We start from the raw sequence: 27562 nt of genomic DNA, 5'->3' as shown, positions 1-27562 counted from the left end.
GGTGGTGAACGGTCCTTAGGATTATTATTTTTCACACAAAAAGTGTGCACAAAACAGTCTCTTGGACCACCCCTCCAAACCCAACAGGAAGTCCGCCATTTTGAAATTTCTGTTAATTTTTGGTGATTTGTGACTTTTCACGCCTCACATACTTCATCCAATTGAGCTGAAACTCACTGTGTCAACTCAGGACACCACAGGGAATACGCATTCCAAAACTCTTACAAAAGTGTTACAGTGTGGCGGGGGCGTGGCCTCAAAGTTGACCATTCGCCATTACAAAGAAACACTGTATTTTCTGCAGTACCACCAACATAATTCATGCAATGTGGACAAAATCTTACAGTACTGCTATGGACCCGAGTCTGAACAGATATATATGCTAATAGGATTATACCATCACAGCGCCACCTACTGGCAGCAGGAAGTTACTGTTGTAAACATATGTGTATTGTACGTCTCTGGAAATTAGAGGAGAGGAGAGCATAGGACAGGAGAGTATAGGACAGGAAACTGGGATGGCCCTGCAGATCGCAAGGTGCGCAAGGGCCCGCAATGCTGCTTGCAGCTTTAATCTTCCATGTGGCTGGTCATTGGTGAGTCTAGCACTAATATTACTACTACCTGTCAAATCTATTGGTTCTGACCTTCTGACAGAGGTGTCAAGGTGTCAATCATCTTAATTAACCCGTCCATTGTGAAGTTATGAGCCTGCATATTTGTCAAGGTATTAGCTTAGCATTAGGTGGGCGTGACCTATCTGCTTTATACATCTGTTATAACCTATAGATGTGTAATAATGTATGTATACAAGTAAAAAGTGATGTAAATAGAAGTGATGAACACCAATAGTGATTTAAAAGTGAAATATATAGTTTGGTTTATTAAATTTTAAGACCTGCAAAAATTTCCAAGATGGCTGCACATAGCGGCCATCTTTGAAATAATGTCTACATAGGTTGGACTAAACCCTCTATAATTTTGTTTCCCTTAATTAGAATGGAATAAAAACTTGGCTGCTTAGCTACAGATTGAGATAACTAGATTGCTTCATCTACATAATTTGTAAGGAGATATTCATTGTAAAAGTATACATTTTCAACAGACAAGCACATTTTTTATCATTTCTACATTGTGCCATCTTAATTTACAAAGAGCCAGAGGCATATACACTAATACTTACACAACTGTGCCAATCCCAGGTGTCCCCTTTATTATGACACTAAAAGTATTCAAATACACCTAGTGGTTGCTGAGATATACTCAATTCATTTTGGGCATGCTATTTTCAAGCTGATGCCTTAAAAATGGGCTTGGGGTGGAAGGGGTTTTTCCCTCACCATTGTGTAGCTGTTTTGAAAGTTAGCTGACATTTGCCTCAGTGGATGACTGTATAATTAACACTTCAGCTGAGACGACAAATGGCACTGTTAACATGCATGGCTTAATAAACAGCAAGCATTATAGAGGATATTAGCAGAACATTTGGCATTTTCAAATAGTGTTTATTATGATATGGGATTTGGACACCCCAGAGATAGTAGCAGCCCCTCCTGGATATTAAATCAACACATTGAGAGTAATGTTTTTAACCCCACTATAAAAGTAGCAGCCAATGATGATTGTTAACATGTGACTGTAGATGTCTGAATGTCAAACATCTGTTGCATCACTCTCCTGCACACTATCATAAAACAAGACAGGTGCAATATGCAGGAAGTCATTTATGATGAAGAGCACACATCACATTTTCATTCAGACATGCTGCATCCGTATTAGTGCAAGTGCCATGGCAGGTGTCACTGGCTGTCGAATTCAGCACTTAGGCCATCTGCATTCCACTCTCCTGGCATCTCGAGGACCTTCCTGGTGAGCCACATGTATTTTTTCACAATTCCAGGTTGTCACTAAGATGGATGATCCTTTTCCCTCAGTGGAGAAATGGAGTTGAAAGGCTTTTGAGAGGCATAGGCCACAGGTGGTTGCTATTACTGATGACAGCATTCTGAGTGGTACCCAGAGCACAGCTGTGTGTTTGGACAGGAGTATCTAACATCCTCTTATTTTCTGAATCAAATGTGATGACACTATTTAATCAACTGATAGTTTGTCTATAATTAGACTTTGTGATGTTTACTTAATGTATTTTATTACTTATAAAGGATGTCTGTGTTTATTTTTTTTATTCAATTTTGCACTTGAATGTAAAATATGAATGTTTGATTTTCCTCAGCAAACCATAAACTGACCCTGATCATAATAGTGGGGCAGATGTTTCATTTTAATATAAACAGCTTTACTTCCACGATTCTAAATGGCTAATTTTCATTTTCTATATTTTATAAACATAAAAAAATGACTACCTGTTTTTCCAGTGTTCTTCATTGACGTCTTATTGGAGGATTCATTGTCAAAGCCTTCCAGTGTCAGATCCTGATACTCTGTGGATACTTTGGTATCCTGGTCCACAATGTTGATTGGCGACTGGTTTCTCTCTCTACATTCTGGGTAGGCAGATGCCCAGCCTTCATCTGGTCCATATATACCTGGGGAAGTGTAGACATACTGGAATCACTAGAAGAACACAGTGATATGAGAATATCTGTCTGTGAGTATTGCCCTATATCTGAAAGTAGGTATAACCACCATAAGACAAAGGTCAAAGGGAGGCTGCTGTGTGTGTGTGTGTGTGTGTGGAAGGACATCCTTTGACAGTAAATGTCCAGAGTGAAAGCCTCAGGCCAAAGGAGCACTTGAGACACTTTTTGCAGTGGCTGTGGGAGAAATATAGTTAGAGGAGAAACCAGGACAGAAATGCTACAGTGCTCTGCTTTAACACCTCCGTGAGTGGCGGCTGTAGCTGCTGGGTACACTGGAGACAGGCTGTTTGCCTGAGGCCTCCCCAGTGTTCCCCATCTTTGGGCACTGTGATTTGCGGGCCAGCAGAAACAGAACATACTTGTACATTCCATTTGTTTATTTTGATCTTTTATTTAAACTGCAGAATATCAAAATGAAACTGGAGTAAGAGAGTGAGAGAGTAAGCGGAACAGAGCCCATATATTACTGTAACATGCTGTACAGTATTTACATCAAGACTGGTTACTAATCACTTCTAGCAGATCATATCTAGTGTTTAAGTCATTGTAGATATTATGTCATTTTCCAATTTCAGACTGCTATGTGTAAAGCCATGAGCTGCAGTGAAGATTATATTGTATCCCAATGATGTTAAAGACATGTTGGATAAACACTGTGTCTGTGAGGGCTCTCATTCATCCAGGTCATGTTATGACCAAAGTTTAAAACACTCCCCTGAGGCAGCAGAACTGAGGAACCTGTGTTTTCCAAATTATTTAGAAAAGCATGACATTTAGAATCAGCTTAGGCTACTAGGCATCAGATACAGGATGCAAAACCCTTTTCAACCCAGCTGTCTGTGAATTTCACACAGTAGTAGTTTTAGAAACGTAAAAGTCTACGTCATCAGTAGAAGTTACGCCTTAAAGAAATTTCAGCTACATATTATTTTGATCAGTGTAAATGGTAAATGGTCTGTAGGCTACAAGCATTCAGAAGCTAGCTACTTTACAGTTTTTTTCTGATTGCTTAAACACTAACAATGATTCTTATAGCACAATTTCTAAAACTATTAATAGTTATAGCAAAATCACTCACTGAGTTTGCAAAACTAAAAGCAAAAAAACTGCTTTACACTCAATTTGCACTTTTGTAACACACAATTTGCAATTGTATAAATATAATCCACTTCACAGCACTCTTTTTGCTGAACTGTAAACACAACTCACTGCTTTACACACAACTTCCAAAAGATCAACACACTCATAGTAAAACTACACACATTTATGGCTAGTATTTACACTATTTTGCCAACTGTCTGGCTACACTGTCACATGTGAGAACTGTTTTACATCATTAGTTCACTTTGCAATCAGCATGAGCTCTGTAAATAAGCCACAGGTAAGCTTCAGTGTGGAGAACAATGGAGGGAGAAGGAAACTGAGAAGAGTGAGAATTAGAGGAGGAACATGAGGAAGAGGAGGAGGACGAAGACTAGGAGGTGAATTTAGAGGAAGAGGACGAGGAGGTGAAGAGGAAGGAGGAAGGGTAAGAAGAAATAGAATTACTGATGTCATCGGAGCTACAATAGTGGATCATGTGATCAACCATGGAATGACCCTGAGGGAAGCTGGACAACCGGTTCAGCCTGAGCCGCTACACTGTAGCAAGCATCATAAGGACATATTGATGAGAATGGGTTAGTACAGTTCCCTCACACTAAGTTTTGCAGTAGTACCATACTCTAATGAGAAAAACAACAATACTGTACATGTAAAACTGAAACTGTTACTCCACAGAATTACTAGACATCCAGCATCTGGAAGGAGGCATGCGAGGATATGGACCAGGCATCATGTCAGGCCTGGATACGGCACTCCAGGAGACATGTTCCCTGGTGCCTTGGACTAGAAGACATTGCATGTGATGTTGATGAAATTCTGTGGCCGGACCCAGAGAGACAATGAGACTGATTTTCTCTCTCTCTCTCTCTCTCTCTCTCTTTCAGTGAAATTGTATGTTTTCTTGTGATTGTTTTGATGTGTGTGAATAAACATTCATACTTGAAATTTGAATCCCTGTGTGTTTATAGAACTATTTATGACAAAAGTTTGACCTCACATGGACATACCTTGTGCACAGAGAAAGCAAAAGCCAGATGTGTTTTCAGTTAATACCATCAGTGTGTAGTTGGCACATTGTGTGCTTAGTAATATGATGGTTTGTGTTAACTGTGTGGTACAAAAATACCATTTTTACAAAGGTTTGAAGAGTTAAGCAAGATGTATTGGCTTTTGCAAGAGATCTACAATGTTTTGCGTATTTGGTGTAAGGTTTTTTTATTTGTGTGTAGAGTTTTGCACAAATAGCCAATAGTTACAGAAATGTGCTTAAGCAATCAGACAAAACTGTAAGCATTCAGAAAAAAAATGTAATACCATCAGGGTGTAGTTGGCACATTGTGTGCTTAGTAATATGATGGTTTGTGTTAACTGTTTGGTACAAAAATACAATTTTTACAAAGGTTTGAAGAGTTACAGTTTTTTCTGATTGCTTAAACACTATCAATGATTCTTAGAGCACAATTTCTAAAACTATTAATAGTTATAGCAAAATCACTCACTGAGTTTGCAAAACTAAAGGCAAAAAAACTGCTTTACACTCAATTTGCACTTTTGTAACACACAATTTGCAAATGTATAAATATAATCCACTTGACAGCACTCTTTTTGCTGAACTGTAAACACAACTCACTGCTTTATACACAACTTCCAAATGATCAACACACTCCTAGTAAAACTACACACATTTATGGCTGGTATTTACACTATTTTGCCAACTGTCTGGCTACACTGTCACATGTGAGAACTGTTTTACATCATTAGTTCACTTTGCAATCAGCATGAGCTCTGTAAATAAGACACAGGTAAGCTTCAGTGTGGAGAACAATGGAGGGAGAAGGAAACTGAGAAGAGTGAGAATTAGAGGAGGAACATGAGGAAGAGGAGGAGGACGAAGACTAGGACGTGAATTTAGAGGAAGAGGACGAGGAGGTGAAGAGGAAGGAGGAAGGGTAAGAAGAAATAGAATTACTGATGTCATCGGAGCTACAATAGTGGATCATGTGATCAACCATGGAATGACCCTGAGGGAAGCTGGACAACAGGTTCCGCCGGAGCCGCTACACTGTAGCAAGCATCATAAGGACATATTGATGAGAATGGGTTAGTACAGTTCCCTCACACTAAGTTTTGTAGTAGTACCATACTCTAATGAGAAAAACAACAATACTGTACATGTAAAACTGAAACTGCTACTCCACAGAATTACTAGACATCCAGCATCTGGAAGGAGGCATGCGAGGATATGGACCAGGCATCATGTCAGGCCTGGATACAGCACTCCAGGAGACATGTTCCCCGGTGCCTTGGACTAGAAGACATTGCATGCATGTGATGTTGATGAAATTCTGTGGCCGGACCCAGAGAGACAATGAGACTGATTTTCTCTCTCTCTCTCTCTTTCAGTGAAATTGTATGTTTTCTAGTGTTTGTTTTGATGTGTGTGAATAAACATTCATACTTGAAATTTGAATCCCTGTGTTTATAGAACTATTTATGACAAAAGTTTGACCTCACATGGACATACCTTGTGCACAGAGAAAGCAAAAGCCAGATGTGTTTTCAGTTACAGTTTTTTCTGATTGCTTAAACACTAACAATAATTCTTATAGCACAATTTCTAAAACTATTAATAGTTTTAACAAAATCACTCACTGAGTTTGCAAAACTAAAAGCAAAAAAACTGCTTTACACTCAATTTGCACTTTTGTAACACACAATTTGCAATTGTATAAATATAATCCACTTCACAGCACTCTTGTTGCTGAACTGTAAACACAACTCACTGCTTTACACACAACTTCCAAATGATCAACACACTCCTAGTAAAACTACACACATTTATGGCTAGTATTTACACTAATTTGCCAACTGTCTCGCTACACTGTCACATGTGAGAACTGTTTTACATCATTAGTTCACTTTGCAATCAGCATGAGCTCTGTGAATAAGCCACAGGTAAACTTCAGTGTGGAGAACAATGGAGGGAGAAGGAGACTGAGAAGAACGAGAATTAGAGGAGGATGAGGACATGATGAAGCAGGAGGAAGAGGAAGAGGACGAGGAGGTGAAGAGGAAGGAGGAAGGGTAAGTGGGAAATGGGAACTTTTACAGACAGAAGCACGGCTGTGCGATGGGATCACCTGTGTCTCCTATTGTGGCCAACCTCTACATGGAAGAAGTGGAGAGAAGAGCCCTGAGTTCCTATCCTGGAACCACCCCCACGAAGTGGAACGGTTCACAGAACACATCAACGCAGTGGATAACAACATCAAGTTCACTCGCGAGGACACCAAGGACAACAATCTGGCCTTCTTGGGCTGCACAGTACATATTGAGGAGGACAGGAGCCTCAATGTGGAAGTGTACAGGAAACCCACACACACGGACCAGTACCTGTTGTTTGATTCACACCACCCACTGGAACACAAACTGGGAGTCATCAGGACCCTGCAGCACAGAGCACAAACTGTACCCACCAGCTCAGAGGGGAAGAAGAAGGAGCAACACCACATCAGGAAGGCCCTGCAAACATGTGGCTACCCGAAGTGGGCACTCATCAAAGCCACAAAAACAAGACCCCCCAACAACAAGAAGAAGGACAACACCAGGCGGAGAAAGAACATCTCCATTCCATGTGTCAGGAGTATCAGAGAAACTCCGCAGGATCTTCAACAACCATGACATCCCGGTCCATTTCAAACCTATGACAACACTGAGACAGAGACTGGTTCACCCGAAGGATAAGATTCCCAGGGAGAATCACAGCAATGTGATATATGCAGTCCAGTGCAGTGAGGAATGCTCTGATCTGTACATTGGAGAAACTAAACAACCACTCCACAGAAGAATGGCTCAGCACAGGAGAGCCACCTCCTCAGGACAAGACTCAGCTGTTCACCTCCACCTCAAAGACAAAGGACACTCCTTTGAGGACAACAACGTTCACATTTTAGACAGGGAGGAAAGGTGGTATGAAAGAGGAGTCAAGGAAGCCATCTATGTTAAGCTGGAAAAACCTTCCCTTAACAGAGGTGGTGGCCTCAGACATCATCTCTCTACCACATACAATGCAGTGATTCCATCCATTCCCAGGAAGTTTGCACATACTCACAGTAAGAACAAAGGGCTGTCAACCAGTCCCCCTCCGGCAGTTTCATAGTCGTTAGCCAGTCGTTAGACACACCTGGCCCAGTCAGCCAGAACATCACAGGTAAGTATGGAAACATTTAGTGCTATTGTTTTTAAGTTTTTTAAGTTTTACCCAGACCAACCCACATAGGTCTGTAACCACATATAAACCATGTTTCCCCACCAAACAGTTAGAACTGATGAAGCCGCTTGGATGAGCAGCGAAACGTCTTCTAGAAAACTCTACAAGTCCAGACGCCTTGCTTCAATCTTCTCTATGTATGATGACCTGGATGACTGAGAATCTTCATCAACATGAGGAAGGGTAAGAAGAAATAGAATTACTGATGTCATCGGAGCTACAATAGTGCATCATGTGATCAACCATGGAATGACCCTGAGGGAAGCTGGACAACGGGTTCAGCCTGAGCCGCTACACTGTAGCAAGCATCATAAGGACATATTGAGGAGAATGGGTTAGTACAGTTCCCTCACACTAAGTTTTGTAGTAGTACCATACTCTAATGAGAAAAACAACAATACTGTACATGTAAAACCGAAACTGTTACTCCACAGAATTACTAGACATCCAGCATCTGGAAGGAGGCATGCGAGGATATGGACCAGGCATCATGTCAGGCCTGGATACGGCACTCCAGGAGACATGTTCCCCGGTGCCTTGGACTAGAAGACATTGCATGTGATGTTGATGAAATTCTGTGGCCGGACCCAGAGAGACAATGAGACTGATTTTCTCTCTCTCTCTCTCTTTCAGTGAAATTGTATGCTTTCTTGTGTTTGTTTTGATGTGTGTGAATAAACATTCATACTTGAAATTTGAATCCCTGTGTTTATAGAACTATTTATGACAAAAGTTTGACCTCACATGGACAGACCTTGTGCACAGAGAAAGCAAAAGCCAGATGTGTTTTCAGTTAATACCATCAGTGTGTAGTTGGCACATTGTGTGCTTAGTAATATGATGGTTTGTGTTAACTGTGTGGTACAAAAATACCATTTTTACAAAGGTTTGAAGAGTTAAGCAAGATGTATTAGCTTTTGCAAGAGATCTACAATGTTTTGCTGATTTGGTGTAAGGTTTTTTTATTTGTGTGTAGGGTTTTCACAAATAGCCAATAGTTACAGAAATGTGCTTAAGCAATCAGAAAAAACTGTAATAACTACAATGTGGAGGACAAGACATGAGTTGTTTTATGAAGACGGTTTGCACTGAATAAAGAGTATAGGAGAATAGAGTGCAGGTTTTCTTGTAGTTTTTTTGTAATTCATAAAAGTAGAATGGGAGGACGAGCCTTTAGCTATAAGGCACCGCTACTATGGAACCAGTTAGCAATCTGGGTAGGATAGGTATAGATACAGCCACTTGTTGACATCCAACCATGGGTAGAACAGTCTCACTAACTCGTAAACTCTAAGTCTTTAGACTTCATCATAGCTAAGCTGTTATAGGCCTATGCTGACAGTGGTCTCTCTCTCTGTATCTTTCTGCAGGTCTCTCTCAATTCAGATCAACATGCTAAAACAGCATTCGGCCCTCTGACAAATACCTGCCTATGTCACTTTCCATGTAGTACTAGTATAATTAAGTTAAATAACATATCAGCTAAAATACATATAAATCCAATACATCGTTTCTCAGTGTTTCTATTATAACAACCTGTCATATGTAAAAGGTGAATTGAATTGAACTGAATGCTGAAACACGAGGCTAGATGTAATGAATACCGACCATATGACATTCATGCCTATGTGTTACTAATGGGATATGTATTTAGCTGAGGTCAAACCTCATTTTCAGTCTTGGACCACACTCTCCTGTGTTCACATCATCTAGAAAGGCAAGTTGTTTACAACTTGAAAGAACACACATCATTAAGATGACAGCTCTGTACCTCTTAACAGCAGGCAAAAAGTTGCATTATAGCTCCTATACAGGAGCCATTTGAGTTGGTGAAGTGTTGTAGTAGGGTAGTGTCTACTCTATACATCAACATCAGTGTTTACTAGCTTTTATCAGAACTTCTATAATTTCAGTATCCAGTAAGACATATTGGAGTTGTCAGAGACAATTAACTGTCCTCTTGCAACATTTACTGTCTGCTTTTTTATGTGTGTCTGAGTGTGTAGATTTATCCAGCAAAACTTTCAAAACACACAGAAAGAAGAACAACTAATGTCCAGAACACAAGTTAATTCTTTGCAACTTTATAGACATGAAAATGGCTTGGTGGCACATGGACAAATACACATTTGAATTGGTCACTTTTAAAGGTGGATGGCTTTGACCGTGATTTGATCTATACAAGTGTAAATGATTAATGTGTGCAGGAAATAGCACAATCCTGTCTAAAAAAAAAGGTTTGAGAGATCCATTTACATGTGAACCTGCTTTATCTGGCAAACTAAATGTATCATTTTTGACGAGTAAACCTTGTGTCACCTCTCTTGTAGTAGTTCTGTGGCATTGTAATAAACTCAATAAAAGTAAGGCTATTCAGAGAAGCCATGCATGCTATAATATATTTGCCTCTGAATCAAACCAGTGATTTTATATAAAGGAGGGGTCTGCCCTCAATTTATCAGCAGCTAAGTAGTTGTACTGGAGTATTGGTTTTCTGTAGTATCATATTCAGTGTCTTTATACATACAAAACTATGTTCTGTCTCTTTATACGTGAACACTAGTGACCTCTCGGAGATATTTTGAAGTGGATGTACTGTAGTATAGGCTGAAAGGAAATACTACAAGCAAACAGAAATCCCCAAAAGCTTCATTACACCTTTTCTTGGAAGCAACTGCAACTATATATTCACACAACAGAAACTGATAATGATAACGAAAGGACATGGAATGTCTGGTAGCAGACCTGAAACAGTACACATGAAACCGTACACATTATGTAGACATAATTGTCTACATAACTGTCAGAGCTGTGCTCCCAAACTTGGACTAAGCATCATTACAAGTGCAACTTAAACTTTATAGTTACATTAACTGTGTATTTACCTTCATTTTCTTTTCTTCTACTATGTGTGTGTATGTATATATTCTGCCACTGGGTAAGTTTATATGTATTTATATGTTTTTTTTCTTATATATACACTACCGTTCAAAAGTTTGGAGTCACCTGTTACGGCCCCCGGGCCGTTTGTATGATTTGTGGATTGTATGTGTGAACCTAATGAATGGACACTGAACAGGCTGAGCTGGAGCTGCATGGATTGGGGGACTGAAGACCTGACGCTGCGTGATTGGGTTGCTCCTCAACCAATCACCAGGCTGCACTTCAGGAAGCCCATTGAAAAGGCGACGGAAACGACACACCGACGGGAAAAGACTTGGAGCCCTGTTTGGCATGAGTTCTCTCCCCCTCTCTCTCTCTGGCATAGCTTATTTGATTGCTTGCTTGTTGTGTGGAATAGTAAGAACTGGTTAATTGAGTTTCGCCTCATTTGTACGTTCATTTGTAACTTGTTTTGTGGAAACCGCTTCTGTGTGAACCCTTTTGGTAGGCGGTCCCTTTTTGTTTCGGTAGTAAGAAAGTCTTAGTATGTAATTCCAACCTCGTGGTTGTGATTTTTTCGTTCTGGTACTATTTGTGTTTGTTTATCCGTATAGAAAAGTGTTGCATTGTATTTATTTCACCTTCCACCGGCCGATTAGTTAGTGGCCTGTTTTATTCCACCTGTTGCCGTAATCAGGTGTGTTCTTTTGTTTGTTCTTTTGTTTGATTTACCTTATACGGCTTTGGCAGGGTTCCTGTTCACTTTTCGTTTCCTTTTGTATTGTAAATTATTGTAACGTGTTAAATTCTTGGTTATTATAATCACTTGCTGAATAATCAGTAAACAACTTTAAACCAATCTCTTTGTCCTGATTGGTCAATGTTCTCAACCCTCTCTCCCCTAGCGGAGGGTTGTAACATCACCAGGCAAGTTCTATAGCTTTTCTGATCAGCATAACAGTTCAGCTGTGCTAACACAATTTCACAGGAGTTTCCTAATCATCAATTACCCTTTTTACCATTAGAACATAGAAATGGTGGTTGCTGGAAAAGTGCCTCTGTATACCTTTTAGGGGTGGAACAGTTCACTAAATCCACGGTTCAGTTCGTATCACCATTCTGAGGTCACGGCTTTTGGTTCGGTTCGGTTTACAATGTTGTGGTTTTTTCTATTTTTAACAGTCTGGAAATACCAGATGAGCACAAAATATATATCCTAATTAATCAACATTTAGCATATTTAAGAATCAGTTCAGTGTTCCCCCTATCATGATATCAGGTTAAGTCAATTTCATTTCTTTTTAATTTCTATATAGCACCAGATCATGACAGAAGCCATTTAAGAAAACCTTTCCTATAGAACAGGTCTACACCTTGGTCTTTTATTAAACAAACTAAACAGCTCATGTTATTTATCTCATTTGCACGGCAGCATGTCATTTCTGTCTGCATGGTTGTGCGTTTACAATTCACCGCTGCTGTCTGCGCACAGAGGCCCGATGTGTGTACACACACCGAGACACACAGACACGTGTGCGCACATACTCCCACCGTCGGACAGAGAACGACATGCTAGTTGGATAGACTGAACTCTATGACTAGGCTGAGCTATGCAATGCTAACAGTACTGATGTCCGTGGTTTTGTTTTTATTTTTGCCATTGAAATATGCTATTTACATCCTGCTCTGTAAGCACTGACGGGACCAGCAGCAGCTTTGCGCACGATTGGACAGAGTACTGTGGGTCTCTGCTCTGCCTGCAGCTGAACCTGCTGCGTGAAGCTACAGAGAGACTGACCAGCTGGGAGTGGGTTGATGCGGGGGAGGAGCTCACAGCCGCTGCTAGTCGAGGAGAGTAGCCTGACTGCGGTATGATACGTGCTTTCACGTCAGTTTTCAAACGTCACCAGAGTCATTAGTTGCTTTTGAAATGTAGCGAGAGAGATGCCAAGTTGCCAACACTTGTCTCCATGCTGTGGTAAAAATGCCTCCCTGTATTACTTGATGCGCATGTCCAGAACCGAACAGAACACGCGCCCTGAACCGAAACACGTGTACCGGATTTTTTTCCTGAACCGTCCCACCCCTAATAGCTTTGTGTATAATTCATTAAAAATCAGCCTTTTCTAACTACAATCGTCATTTACCAACAATGCCTAGACTGTATGTCTAATTACTTAAATGTTATCTTCATTTATAAAAAAAAAACATTTTTTTAAAAAAAAAAAAAGACATTTTCAAGTGACCCCAAACTTTTTAACGGTAGTGTATATTGTTGTATATATGTATTTATTGTTCTTTGATATGCTGCTACTACAATTTAATTTAATAAAGTAATTCTTAATCTTAATGACAGTATCAGCAGGCAGGATAACAGTTTTTCCTGGTAAAATGTGTTAGGAATTTGTGTGTTTGAAGACAAACCATGATCTTTAGCTAATCCCTTACTGTTTTGTTAGTGCCTAACCAGTAGTTTTTAATGCCTAATTCCAACTGCGAATTAAAGCAAAACCTAACTGTGGGTGAAAATGACACAGCAGTGACCTATACCTGTACCTCTGCCTCCTCCTCTTTTTGAGGCTGTATCGATCCCACGACCATGTGATGTCAGGCATCCAAATGTTGACCATTGTATCTGGTGGATGCATTATCAACCAAAAGCTGCATTTTTGTGTCGAGAGAAGGCATACTTCACGTGATTAAAAAACATAATTGTGAGTGAAAAGGAAAGTAAATTGATGTTTTTTGAGAGGGTCATTCTGCAAAAGAATCAGCCACATGTGGAACAAGCATCCTGTCTGGAAAGTTTAGGCCACAATCCACCATTCTGGCTCCTGTAGACTTTCAGTATTTTCTTGCTACACTGTGTCCTGTCAGCCCTGTAGCCAGATATGTCATTTTGGCTGTCTGGAAAAAATATGACCATATGTCAATGTTAAAAATGTCACACTATATTTAATAACAAATGCAATTTTTGTGTACATCTGCTTTTTCTCTGTCTATAAAAAGCTTGCTCTTAATAACGTAATACAATTGGAAGAACGATGTAAATGATCCATTGATTAGATTCCAGTGATCTATGGATGCATCAGCATGTTTTAGTCACAGCAGCAGCTAAAACTGCATTCCTGAGCACTTCCAGAAGAACAAAAATGCAGTCAGATGCTGTTTTGTTAGAAAATGTAATCTCAGGAAATCAAATATAAAAGCAAGTTGAAAAGATGCAGCTCGTATAACTGTTTAATTCCCTGATAAACAAATGCTGCTGGAGGATTGTCAAGTATGGTGAATGTTGTGTCTGTCAAAGTCTGCATTGCAGTGCCTACATGATTTCCATCTCTTGTATTCTCTCATTAAAACATCATCTACTATATTCTTAAACATGCATGTCTGATGACCACTACATAATTGCAGTGCCTGGATTTTTTTTTTCTTCTGAAAATTTTAACATTTTTGGATGTGCTCAAACATACAGCAGAACATGTAAATCTTTGAGGTGAGATAACACAGAGGTGAGATAACAGAAAATAACAGAAAGAACATTAACAGAGAAGCTGGATAAATAAATACAAAGAGATGGACACAATGTCAGGTCAGGTCAATGCCATGGAAACAGGAACAGAAATTGGATTTCTTTATACATCCTGCATGTATGTGGGTACCTTTATCTTTGGCATAACTGATTAAGCTCTGACAACTACAATATAACTGCTTATGCTCATGCTTATCATGATGACAGCTGCACAACTTTTACTCAAATAGGTATTGCATCAAAAATCGGCTTGGTCAAGGATTTATTAAAAATGTGCTTAAAATTTAATTAACAAACCTTAATTTATCCCATACATTTACTTCAGACAGATATTTATACCTGGACTGAAATGTTTTACTGCACTTATTCCATAGTAAAATGGGCCTAAAGATTTAGCAGACATTGACCCCTTAACAGCTTTGTGAACATATATGTTAAGCGATACAACAATTCCAGCCATGAATATCCACATTGTTCTTTTAATTTGCAAGTCTGATTATGTATTTGTCAGTGTCTGCTGTTGTTTCATTGGTTTTCATTGGTTGTTTCCATTTTCCTTTTTATTCATCCTCTATTCCCATTTTGAAACCTCTCTGTAAAATCTGTAAAATTGTATTTGACATTAGCTACTTTTCTATCATGTGCTGTATCTTTAAATCCAACTGCTAGCTGGGAATGTGAACGGGAAATGCCACTGTGAACGCAACACTCACGTGACGGTGCACGATCCAAGATGGCAAGATTAAAACTATCACAAACCAGCTTACCTCTGGTACAAACCAGCTTACATCCATTATCGTCGAAAATAAAGTCATTAAACAAACTATTCTGGACCTACAAGCACGCAGCATGACAAATACCTTGGTTTTTTCGGGCATTCATGAACACACCACGAAGACCCAGAAAAAACGGTGAGGGACTTTATGAAACACCATCTCAACCTTCCCACAGACACCATAAATAGTATCACCTTTCACCACGTTCATCGCCTGGGCCAAAAAAATAGCAACAACAACCGACCCCGTCCGATTGTCGCCAAATTCGAACACTGGAAACAAAAGGAATTAGTCAAACGACAAGGAAAATAGCTAAAAGGGACAGACTACGGACTAAACGATCAATACCCAAAAGAAATCATAGACAGATGAAAACAACTTTTCCCAATCCGCAAACAAATGATCTCAGAGGGAAGAAAGCAGTCATTTCTGTGGACAAACTTTATATAAACGGATATCACCCCCTGGCTGTACTAGCCCCCTCCAAATGTAAACCCTATACATCACAGCCTCTCCAGTTAACCCCCCCCCACCCCCCCTCTGAATCTCTCTCTCTCTCTCTTTTTTTCACCTCGTCTTTTTTTCCTTTTTTTTCATTACCATAACTCATAAGGACAATAAAAAATAAATACACCTACATGACGCCCGCACAGCATGTGCTCTGACATGTGGCGTATCATACGTTTTGCTCTATTGTTAAGTGTTTTTGTTTTGTTTCCTGTTTTTATGTGTATAATCCCCCCTCCCCTTGTTTTGTTGTGTTTTGCTCATATAGACATGCAAGCCACTCGTACAAAGACTACACACAGACATACACTCATACACTTACCTACATATATCCACACACTCTCACAAACACTCACCAACTCTGCATAATGAACTTTTCTATCACTGATACTCCTCCATGTCAGCTCTAAAATTTGTTACATGGAATGTTCATGGTATGGGAGATCGCGGCAAAGAAAAATAAATTATTTAATCATCTCACTTCAATCCAGGCAGATATTTGCTTACTACAGGAAACACACCTCTCGAACCTGATAATGCCAAATTAAAATCCCCCACAATCTCAGATCCATAAGGAAGTTTCATCATCATTAATATATCTGTTAATAATAGCCCACTGACAATTGGTAACATATATGGCCCAAACACAGATGACCCATCCTTTTTTCATAACTTCTTCTCCTCCATATCTTACTTTTCTGACTGCAATAATAATCGGTGGTGACTTTAATACAGTAATAGACCCATCAATAGACAGATCCAATACATCTGGAACAAAACGCACCTCGCAATCCATAGAAACAATAACCCAGTTCATGAGAGACTTTGGTCTTGGCGATGCTTGACACCCAACCGCAAGAGAGTATTCTTTCTTTTTACCAGTTCATCATTCATACTCACACATTGATTTCTTCCTCACCAGTAACTCAATCATCCCAAATATTTCTGACCACCAAATTCACCCAATCACCATTAGTGACCATGCCCCAGTGTCATTCAAATGGAACTTACCGAGGTCACACAAACCAGTTACCAGATGGCGTTTTAACACATTTCTCCTGAAAGACCCAGAATTTGACAGTCTTATCAGAAGAGAGTGGGCCTCCTTCCTGGAAATGAATGATTCCTCAAAGTCATCACCAACTCTTGTATGGAAAATGGGTTAAGGCGTGATGAGAGGCATTATCGTTTCATTTTCAGTTAATAAGAAAAAGAAAGAAAACAAACAAGAATCTGAATTAGAACAAAAAATTAAACTGCTCGAAAGCATCAATGCAACCAGCCCAACAGAGGAAATCGGGAAGAAATTAAGACAATATAAGCTACAAATAAATGAAATCCTGAATAAAAGAATACATTTTTTAATCAGTAGACTTCGCCAAGAAGCAAACCAAATCAAAAGAAATAAGGAGAAATCAACCATATTGACCATCACAAACTCAGCAGGGAAGCCAACAAACTCACCAGAAGAAATAAATCAAATATTCAGAGAATTTTATGCCAACCTTTACTCCTCAGATAACAACCCAAAAGAAGAAGACATTAACTCATTTCTCTACAACCTAGATTTACCCCAGCTGTCAACAGAACAAAAAAACACCTTAGACATTCCCTTAACAAATGAAGAAATGCACTCTGCTCTGATTAGAATGCCCAACAATAAGGCACCTGGACCTGATGGCTTCCCTGCTGAGTTCTACAAACACTTCTGGTCCATCTTTGCCACACTCTTCAGTAGAATGCTAACTGAAATACAACAGAACTCTAGATTTCCACCTAATATGAACACAGCATCCATTTCACTCCTTGTGAAACCAAACAAAGACCCCACCCTACCTTCAAGTTACTGCCATATTTCACTTCTCAATGTTGACATAAAAATCATTACCAAAGCACTCTCCCACAGATTAGAAAGGATCATTCCATTCATAATTCATCCGGACCAAACAGGCTTCATTAAAGGAAGGAATTCATCCAATAATACACGCAGACTGTTTAATTTAATACATCATTCAGTGTCACATTGCCTAAAATCAATCATAGTCACATTAGATGTAGAAAAAGCATTTGACAGAGTTAACTGGTCATTCCTCATTAACACCCTTCACAGATTTGGCTTTGGGGAATCATTCATAAACTGGGTTAAAACACTATATACCTCTCCTGCAGCTACAGTCATTACTAACAGTCAAACATCACAGAGCTTCACTCTGCATAGGGGAACCAGGCAAGGATGCCCCTGCTCTATTCACCATCTTCATTGAACCCTTAGCAGCAGCCATCCGTCAGAACCACCTCATAACAGGAACCCAAACTCCCAACATGCACCACAAAATTAGTCTCTATGCCGATGACATACTACTTTGTATTCAAAATTTGCAATCATCATTACAGGAGGTAATTAGTAATAAGTCATAAACTCATTTGCACGTATCTCAGACTACTGAATAAACTGGAACAAATCCTCCATACTCCTGTTGAACATGAGCAGTCAGGATGTGGCAGCCCTTACAACACCGATCCCCTTCTGCACAACCCACATCACCTATTTAGGCATCCACATTTCCTCCAGGCTGTCAGAGCTGATCCGTCTTAATTTCACCCCACTCCTCAAAACTATAAATGATGACCTTTAACGTTGGATGAACCTTCCATTATCCATTCTAGGTAGAATAGCAACAGTCAAGATGTCAATTCTCCCCAAAGTCAACTACCTACTCAATGATCCCATCTCACCCACCTCTCACCTGGTTTAAATCTCTTGACACATCCATAAATAAATACTACTGGAGAAATAAAACCCCAAGAATCAAACTGGTCACACTTCAGAAACCGAAAATATTAGGCGGTCTCAATGATAAGATAAGATAAGATAAGATAAAACTTTATTAATCCCGAAAGAAATTATTGTGCCAGAGGTATTAAGTTACATTAAATGCAGTATAGTACAGTACAGAGTATAAGAGTGTCACTATGATCCAAATCAGAGTACAGTACGCAGTATGAGCACAATATATGATACATGGATACAAATATGGAGATATAAGGTGCTAAGTAAACATAAATATAGACCAGTGGAGGGAATGACAGTGATGCCTGACATGATTATCTAGCTCTTCTCCCTACAGAAAGGGGAGTTATACAGTCTGATGGCCACTGGCAGGAAGGACCTCCTGTGGCGTTCTGTGTTGCTCCTCGGAAGTCTCAGTCTACCACTGAATGTGCTCCTGTAGGACAGCAGTGTGTCATCTGGGGGTGAGACGTGTTGTTCCGAATACTGAGGAGTTTCCTCCTCTCCGTCACCTCCACCACAGACTCCAGCTCCACTCCCAGCACCGAGCCAGCCTTCCTAATGAGCTTGTTGAGTCTGTTGGTGTCGGCCGTCTTCATCCTGCTGCCCCAGCACACTACAGCGTAGAAGATGACGCTGGAGACCACCGAGTGGTAAAACATCTGCAGCATGGTCTGGCAGACGTTAAAGGACCTAAGTCTCCTTAGGAGATACAGGCAACTCTGTCCCTTCTTGTATATTGCCTCTGCGTTTGTGGACCAGTCCAGTTTGTGGTCAATGTGGACACCCAGGTATTTGTAGCTGTCCACAATGTCCACGTTGGTACCTTTGATGCTGACTGGGTCTGGGAGTGTCTGGTGCTTCCTGAAGTCCACCACCAGCTCTTTTGTCTTTGTGACATTCAGCTGCAGGTGGTTTTGTCCGCACCACTCCACGAAGCTGTCCACCACACTCATGTACTCTCGACCTCTGCTGGTACAGCCCACAATGGCAAAGTCATCCAAGAACTTCTGCAGGTGGCAGGACTGTGAGCAGTGTCTGATGTATAGAGTGTGAACAGGAATGGAGAAAGTACTGTGCCCTGGGGTGCCCCCGTGCTGCTCACTATCGTGTCCGAGACGGTGTTCCTCAGCCTCACAAATTGCGGTCGACCTGTGAGATAGTTAGTGATCCAGGTGACGAGTGGGGTCACCGAATTTCTACTGTTACTCACTGGCAAATCAACTTCAATATATATATAAATGGACACATCCCACTGAGTCAGATAGCACATGGTTAGACATAGAACAAACAATCAGTAAAGACATCCATGTATCAGATTTGCCATTTCTAAGTCAGACAGTAAAAAAACAACTCTGTTTCTAAAGCCCTACAATATCATCTGCAGCCTGGTGGAAATTCTACAACATCACTAACTCCACTTTGGCCCCGTCTTTCTTCACCCCGATCTGGCATAACCCGGACTTCCTGTGTAATAAGCAACCATTAAAGATAAACACATGGATAGAGCTAGGGATCACAAATCTTAAAAACATCATTCAAAACAATACTCTGGTTCCACTGTCCTGGTCCAGAATTTCGGCATTGGGAGCCATCAATTTTTACAGTATCTACAAGTTTCAAAGTCGATCCAATCAAAACTGAAAAAAAGAACATAAACCTAGACCTTCCATCTTCAGCCTCTGCACTCATTAACATTTCTTCTTCAAAATAACTTCTTTCTAAAATCTATAAATTAATATTACAGGCTGACACAACACTGTCTTTACCCTCAGAAAAATGGGAATCTGATCTATGCATTGCTCCTAATGCCGACTTCTGGTCCCACATCTGCCAAAACATTTACTTCATGACAACGCACCTTGCAACTTATACAATACAAAATCATCCATAGAACTCACCTAACTGGACAAAAAATGCAAAAAATGGGTTTCTCATCTGGACTCTGTTCACATTGCTTACAAAACTGCACAGATAGTTACATCCATGCATTCTGGCACTGCACACCTATCCAACACTTCTGGAAAAGCATTACAGACATTTATCTTATAACATGGGCTGCCACGTCCCTCTCTCCCCCTGCCTCTGTCTGCTAGGAGACATATCCTCATTAACACCGGACAACTCACACAGCCGCTTACTCCTTGTGGTGCTAACTATCGCCAAAAAAAGTTATCCTCATGAACTGGAAATCACACAGCTCTATACACATCACACACTGGAAAAACCTGATCACTGACTACATCTCCTTAGAAGCTACAACCTCAGCTAAACATGATCATAACCCTATCTGGCAATCATTTTTCACCTCTTAGCAATCATGACCCAACATAAAATACATCATCCACTACAGTACATACAAATACATACACTACACTAATGTTTTTTTATGACCGCACACTATATGTATTCACTTATCATTGACATTGTTATTATTATTATTATTATTATTAATAATTATAATTATTATTACTATTAACATAATTATTTGTTCTATTTTTTGTATTTTTTTACTCCTGTTAGAGCATTTTACTTTCTCTGTTGACATGCACACCTATGCACACAACACATGCACACATAATCCAGCCTTCACTTATAGTCATTAACAATTATTATCTTTTGTTCTGTCTGTTTTGTTTTGTTCTGTGTCATTCATGTTCATCGTGTTATGTGTTTGTTTTGTATGTATGTATGTATGTATGTATGTACATGTATGTCTTGCTCTGTACTTGTACTACCTGTTTGTCCTGCAATAAAAAAAAATCCAACTGCTAACAGGTACAGGCAGTAACAAATGTACGTAGCCCCTCTGATGACATGGTCAAAAAATAAATATATCGTGGCCACGAAATATGTATAACGTGCGCACAAAATACTAATTTAAAAAGAAAATTAAGTAATTTTGTTTTTTACAGCATCAGAGCTGTGATGTATGACTCGGTTGTGTACATGTTCATTTGTACAACATACTTCTTGCTGTGCTTTTGTCATCATCATGTTTTCTGTGGCCTGTATTCCTCAGGTAGAGTCATCTGTATTACTGAGGTTGTGCTATACAATACTGTATATTGCACAATATACAGGATCAACAAGCTCAATAACAATGTTTTGTTTTTTTCATTTTATTCAGGAAATACAAATAAGTTCCATGCTATCTTTTATCTCTCCTGGAAATTACCAAAATCAAACAGTACACAGCAAAAAATGGACTTAAAATTTCAGAGTTAAATGTTTAGGAGTTGATTTTAACTCCTGAAGTGTAATTTCAACACTTTCAGAGTTAAGTTGTGTCCGGTTGTGGAGTTGTTTGACAGAGTTGATTCCATCAGTGTTCAACACTGCAGAGATACAATTAAGCTCCGTCTCTGCCTACGCCCCAGTATGGCTGACATGCACAGTTCCACTTTGATGATGTGCTTGATAATGGCCTCCTAATTCTCCTGGTTGTCTGAAAAAGTTACAAAGAGTCAAACACCAACCCCTATGCCAGTGGCACCTTGTGGTTAGCTGCAATATTGATTTGCACCATCAGTGAGGAGGGTGTGTTGGTGTGTGCATCTACGTGTACATGTGTGTACGACATTTAAACTTCTGGATGGTTGAGTTAATCTCCCTCCCCACCTGGTAGTTTTTGTGGCTTTGCTGCCTGCATTGGACCTCTAAGTCCTGCAGTCTTGCCTCATACGTTACCAGGTTTTCCATGAAGTTCTAACACCGAAGAGGTGGTGAGACTCATGAGGACATGTGGGTGTCAAGTTTCATGCAACAGAGTAAAATTAACTCTGAATATTTGACACTGGCCATAGAGTACATTTGACTCTATCTTTGAGTAGGACCAAATATTGTCTGAAAAAAATGAAATTCAACTCTCTAAGAGTTAAATTATCTCTCTGTTTTTTACTGTGTACCTTAAAAAATGAGGAACTCTGCTACTACACACAATGCAACAGTTGAAAAAATGCAATTCACAGCCTTGTTGTGCCTTCAGATTTAGACAAGAAAATAAAGAAATAAATGGATCTGTATGTGGAGTATTTGAAGTGAATATGAAAAGTTCTGATCTTTCTCCTGTTTCAGGTTGATTACCGGCTTCACTCTAATGTGAAGTACACAATGTGTACCACCTGCGTCTAAATGTCTTTCCTTGTAGTGTGTGTTTTGCCTAGGTCATCGCCTGATGGTTTTGTGTGTTTTCTGAGTCTTCCAGCACTTTTTTCAAAATTGTCTCTTCTGTTGTATGACTAAGCCTGCTTTTTGTATTGATTGTTTTTTGACTGACCTTTTTGTGCCTGAGTCATAGTGGATTGTCTTATTGTTTGTAACTACTGATCTAGCCTAGCCCACTTGTGCTGTTGCCTTATTGGACTGACTACCGCGTACCGACCATTTTTCCTGTATTAAACCTAGGATAATCCTCTACCACTGAATCTGTGTGAGTCTTCTCCACATCCTGACAAAAACACATCACTGGATGAAAAGGTAATAAATAACAAATAAGTAACAAATATTGGAGTAGATACATCTGTCAAATTCAACCCTCTTATTATGTTGAGGGTCAAATTGTCTACAAAACATATTTAAAAGTATATTTTCAGTGTGAAATTTCTGCTTGGTTTAATTAGTCTAATGAACATATAAAATAACAGTTTTCACATATTTGCATTTTGTATTATTTTTGATAATGTAGCTCAATGTAGCTCAATAGCTAAAGCACTTTACGTAAACTCAGTCTGCCTTTGCCTTTTATGCTGCTGTTAGATACAAAATGCCTGAATCAGTCACTGCCATTGCATCTCTAACTCAGCCAGAAGTGACAGGTTTGCAAACAAGACATGCGAGACCACTGGTGTTTGACCAGTTGCTGTTTAGTTTGTTAGCACTGTTAATGTAGTCTATAATGAATCCATTTACCCACAATCACTTTACTCCACTCACTTTACACTTTACTTCAGTTAGGAACAGCACTATAGCACATTTGTTGTTTGTTCTTTAGCCAGCATCCTCTTGTAATGCATTATTTTTTGGAATAGATAGATGATTGTGAGCATTTCATAGCGAACTGGTTAGTTAGGCATAAGGCTGGCTGTTCTTAATGCCTAAAGAAGACCTTACTGACAAATTGGCAATGTCAACAGAAACTGATCCGAATGCTGTCTGAATTTATCTCCGTTCTCCTCTTCCTCCCTCACACTATATGCACCTGACTCACTTTAAACTCTGCCCTTAATTGAAAGCAATACTGGGCTCCTGGGCTCCAAAATGAATTTGTCTATGATTACTCATGCCCTGGCGCGTTGCGAGCTCTGGGTAATGTCTATTTCATTGAATTAGTCAGCATCCTGTTCCCCTTCTCCTCTCCTCCATCTCCGTCCTTGCCAGACGTGGTTATTGATTGAGGTGGTCTGGCTTTCGTATAAGGCTAGCATTACCTATGGATCCAGACAGCCACGGCCATGGCTGGCAAATGCAATGGAAGGGAAAACGTGAAGCGATTAGTCACTGCCTTAATGCAGCTAATTTCTGCTGAAAGCAGCAGTATGGGAGAGTGCAAAGGTAAAGGATGAAAAGAAACAAGAGAGTAGCATGACTGCTAAAGCGCTAACCTTAATCACACACCTGGCTAATGGCTAAGAAGCTGTGTGCTGAATAGGCGAACTCACCAACAGGGTGTTAAACCTAAAAATCTACTTCCCACTTTAAGTCTACATTATTACTGCATTGACTGCATGTAAGGAAGCAGATGAGACTAAGTGTAAGTCTAAGTACAAAAAGCTTGCATTGCTATCCATAGCATAACCAAAATGAATGTATTGCACAAAGAGAAACATAAAACAATGTGTGTATGGAGGAGGTCAGAGTGGATTAACATCAGTAGTTTTTAACCCATCTCTAATATAAACGACCATGTTGTTTTTGTGCCTCAAATTAGCCTTCTTGAAGGAGAACATGTGAGAAATGATCTTTAACGCTATGTTTGCACGACCTGTGATGACCTTATCCAGTAGTTCAGAATCTATAAGGAGAAATGGTAGATATGTGCTATGCATTTTTACATCTCCTCACATATTGGATGGACGGTCAGTAAAGCCATTATTGTAAGTCCTACAGACTAGCTTACAGGCTGAAATCTAATGACAAAATGCATATGTGTGGCTTTTAGACATTTGCCATGCATTTGTATGTAATGCAATCAGAGTGAGACCATCCTGAATGCAGCACCTGGTGTTACTTGACAAATGGCAGAACACCAAATTCAGACACAATCCTGCTATTGTTTTTACTATTTTTACTATTTTGAATAAAGCCTACTGTTACATCAAACCAGATCAGGGCATAACACAAAGCACACATAATTATCAACAAATGTCCCCTAGATTAACTAGTGTGTATCTGTTAGGGGTGGAATGGTTCACTAAATCCACGGTTCGGTTCTTATCACGGTTCTGAGGTCACGGTTTTCGGTTCGGTTCGGTTTACATTGTTGAGGTTTTTTCTACTTTTAACACTCTGGAAATACCATAGATGAGCACAAAATATAAATCCTAATTATCCAACATTCACCATATTTAGAATCAGTTCAGTTTTTCCCCTATCATTATATTATCTTAATCTTAAATATCTATCTTAAATATTCTATTTACATCCTGCTCTGTAAGCATTGACGAGACCTTCGGCAGCTTTGCGCACAATTGGACGCAGAGTGGTGTGGGTCTCTCTGCTGCGTGAAGCCACTGTCAGAGTGACTGGCTGTGAGTGTTTTGAGTTGGGGGAGCTCATGGTCGCTGCTTGTCGAGGACAGTAGCCTGACTGCAGAATGCATGCTTTCACGTCAGCCTCCAAAAGTCACCAGTGTCAGTAGTTGCTTTTGATAGTTTGAAAAGTCACCAGATGTAGCGAGAGAGACGCCAAGTTGCCAACACTCATCTCTATGCTGTGGTAAAATGCCTCCCTGTATTACTTGATGCGCATGTCTAGAACCGAACAGAACACTCGCCCCAAACCGAAACGTGTACCGAACGGTTGGATTTTTTTCCTGAACCGTCCCACCCCTGGTATCTGTGTCTAAGACCCAATGTGCGACCATTGTGTATTCTCACTCCAGGTGAGGATTTTGAGGCAGAGAAGGGTAAGGGGTGTCTGGCTCTGACTGCGTTCAGAGATTACAACTGATACCCTAGTCTCACTGGATTGGTTTTCCTCCTCCAAATCCAGGCATCCTCGACAGGCCAACTCCTCAGTGCATTGATTTCTGCCATTTCCACACTAATCCTGATGGAGTCATTGCAGGAAGAGAAGATCTCTTAGTGCCTGCTGAGAGGAAGCTTTCCATGCTGAGAAAAGCCTCACTTCACACAAAGCTCTCCCCTTTTTCTCTTCCACATTCATTCCCTTCTACTCTAACATACATAAGTTAATTGTAGGAGATGGACATATGGCATGTCTCAATTTCCTTGGATGGAACATGAATTGCCAAGAAAGATCACTCTGTGTTTTCCTGCCATTGTCTCCCTCCTGTCCACTGTCTCATTAGACACACCTTGATTTCCATGTTACTTTCCAGTTTGTCAGATTTCTACTGACAGTATTTCTCCTGAAGGTGTTTTTTGCTTTTTGTGTAAAAATAGATTTGTTTTTAGAGGCACTCCTTGCATTCCATGTGGTCTTTAGCAGCTTTTTCTCCATACAGTCTCAGGCTTGTTTATGCTGCAAATTGGAATCTCAGCAGGCTTTTCAGTGAGGTCACCGGCACAGCATCTGCTTCAAAAATGTCTCTTAATTGACTGAAAAGCCTCAAACTTTCTCAAAGGTCAGAAGTGACAGCAAGGTGTATTTACAAAGTAAATAATTGATGGAGTTGAAGAGTGCGCTTTTTCTCTCCTGAGACTTGCTGACAATCTGTGAGGGAACTTGCATGAAAGCAACAAGAGTCTGTATTATGTCAGTTTACCTAAATGGACAGAATGAAATTATCATTATGTTAAACCTCCTGTCAGTTGCTATCAATGTGCAGAGTACACCATGGACAGGTCGCCATTCCGTAGCAGGGCCAACACAGATAGACAAACAACCAATCACACTCACACTATGCCAGTTTAGGGATCTTTAGGGAGTGGTGAAAACCCATGCAGGCACAGGGAGAATGTGCAACCTCCACACAGAAAGTCCCTGCTGGAAACAACTGCACCACTGTGCTGCCCAAAATTCAAAATATAAAACTTATTTCAACCTCTCTGTCATCTACCTTTTCTTCTTCACTTTAATCCTGTCAGCTTGTCACCTTGTCCTTCCATTAAAAAGGAGTTCCTTGACACCTGGCCTGGCCTTTGGCCTTAAAGTGCTTGAAAGGGGGTCATTCTCTGGGTTTCTGTAAAGTACCTTAACCCTTATGCACTGTTCGGGACGTTTTTGTCCTCCTAGAGTAATTTTTCTGTTTATTTTGGCCATAACTTTGTCTATATGTGTTCTGAAGATTACAAGAGAGTGCAGTATCTAGCCGCTAGGTGTACTGTTGTGCTCCAACAGGTAGAGTGCCGCTGATTGCATCAGACACAGAAAAGAAGAGACTGACGGCAGTGAGATGTTTAGAAGCATACAGAAGCATGATGCACTGTTTGTATCCCAGTGTGTGTCCATAGAGATGTAAGTTGTGTTGTATATTTACCAGATGCATTTTATTGTTTGCAACATTTATTAGGGCCCGAGCACCGAGTGGTGCGAAGGCCCTATTGTAATTGTAGTGTTTATTAGGGCCCGAGCACCGAGTGGTGACACCATGACCTCAACCCAACAGGAAGTGTGCCATCTTGGATGGAAAATGGCGATTTTGGAGATTTACACCATTGGTATGCGGATGAACAACTCCTAGAGATTTCACCCAATTGACTTGAAATTTACTGGAGGTCACCTAAAGGACCTGCTGATCAAAAGGTATCAAAAGCTTTTCTCTAACTTAAAGGGCGTGGCCTCTGTGGCTTGCTCTGTGGCGACGATTCATGATTTTGCCATGAAACTTCGAACGGCTCTCATGCCCGCATACTTTATCTAAACGTATCCAAACTTTATGAGCATGATGAAGACTCCGCCCTGAAAGCCTCTATG

The 27562-nt window shown here is 40.1% G+C and overlaps 1 protein-coding gene and 1 long non-coding RNA gene across 2 annotated transcripts in view; one reads left to right on the top strand and one right to left on the bottom strand.

The window, feature by feature from the left end:
* The window catches only part of LOC114435948 (receptor-type tyrosine-protein phosphatase gamma-like), a 234170-nt gene extending 231254 nt beyond the window's left edge, over positions 1-2916 (bottom strand). Inside the window, exons 1-2 of the mRNA XM_028405936.1 lie at positions 2892-2916; positions 2364-2546 (exon numbers count right to left, since the gene is read on the bottom strand). Coding sequence (XP_028261737.1) covers positions 2364-2546; positions 2892-2916 — 208 coding nt within the window. The remainder of the gene's footprint in view (positions 1-2363; positions 2547-2891) is intronic.
* A 7228-nt stretch (positions 2917-10144) lies between these two features.
* Positions 10145-18470, top strand: LOC114436627 (uncharacterized). Its single transcript, XR_003670699.1, has 4 exons — positions 10145-10158; positions 12800-12808; positions 17725-17726; positions 18226-18470. It is a non-coding gene; the product is annotated as an uncharacterized LOC114436627 (long non-coding RNA).
* The last annotated feature ends 9092 nt before the right edge of the window (positions 18471-27562 follow it).

Source organism: Parambassis ranga, chromosome 5 (assembly GCF_900634625.1).
Source record: "Parambassis ranga chromosome 5, fParRan2.1, whole genome shotgun sequence".
In the NCBI taxonomy this organism is placed as follows: domain Eukaryota; kingdom Metazoa; phylum Chordata; class Actinopteri; family Ambassidae; genus Parambassis; species Parambassis ranga.
Note: the sequence above shows the minus strand (reverse complement) of the source record. Positions and strands in the feature narration are given on the sequence as shown.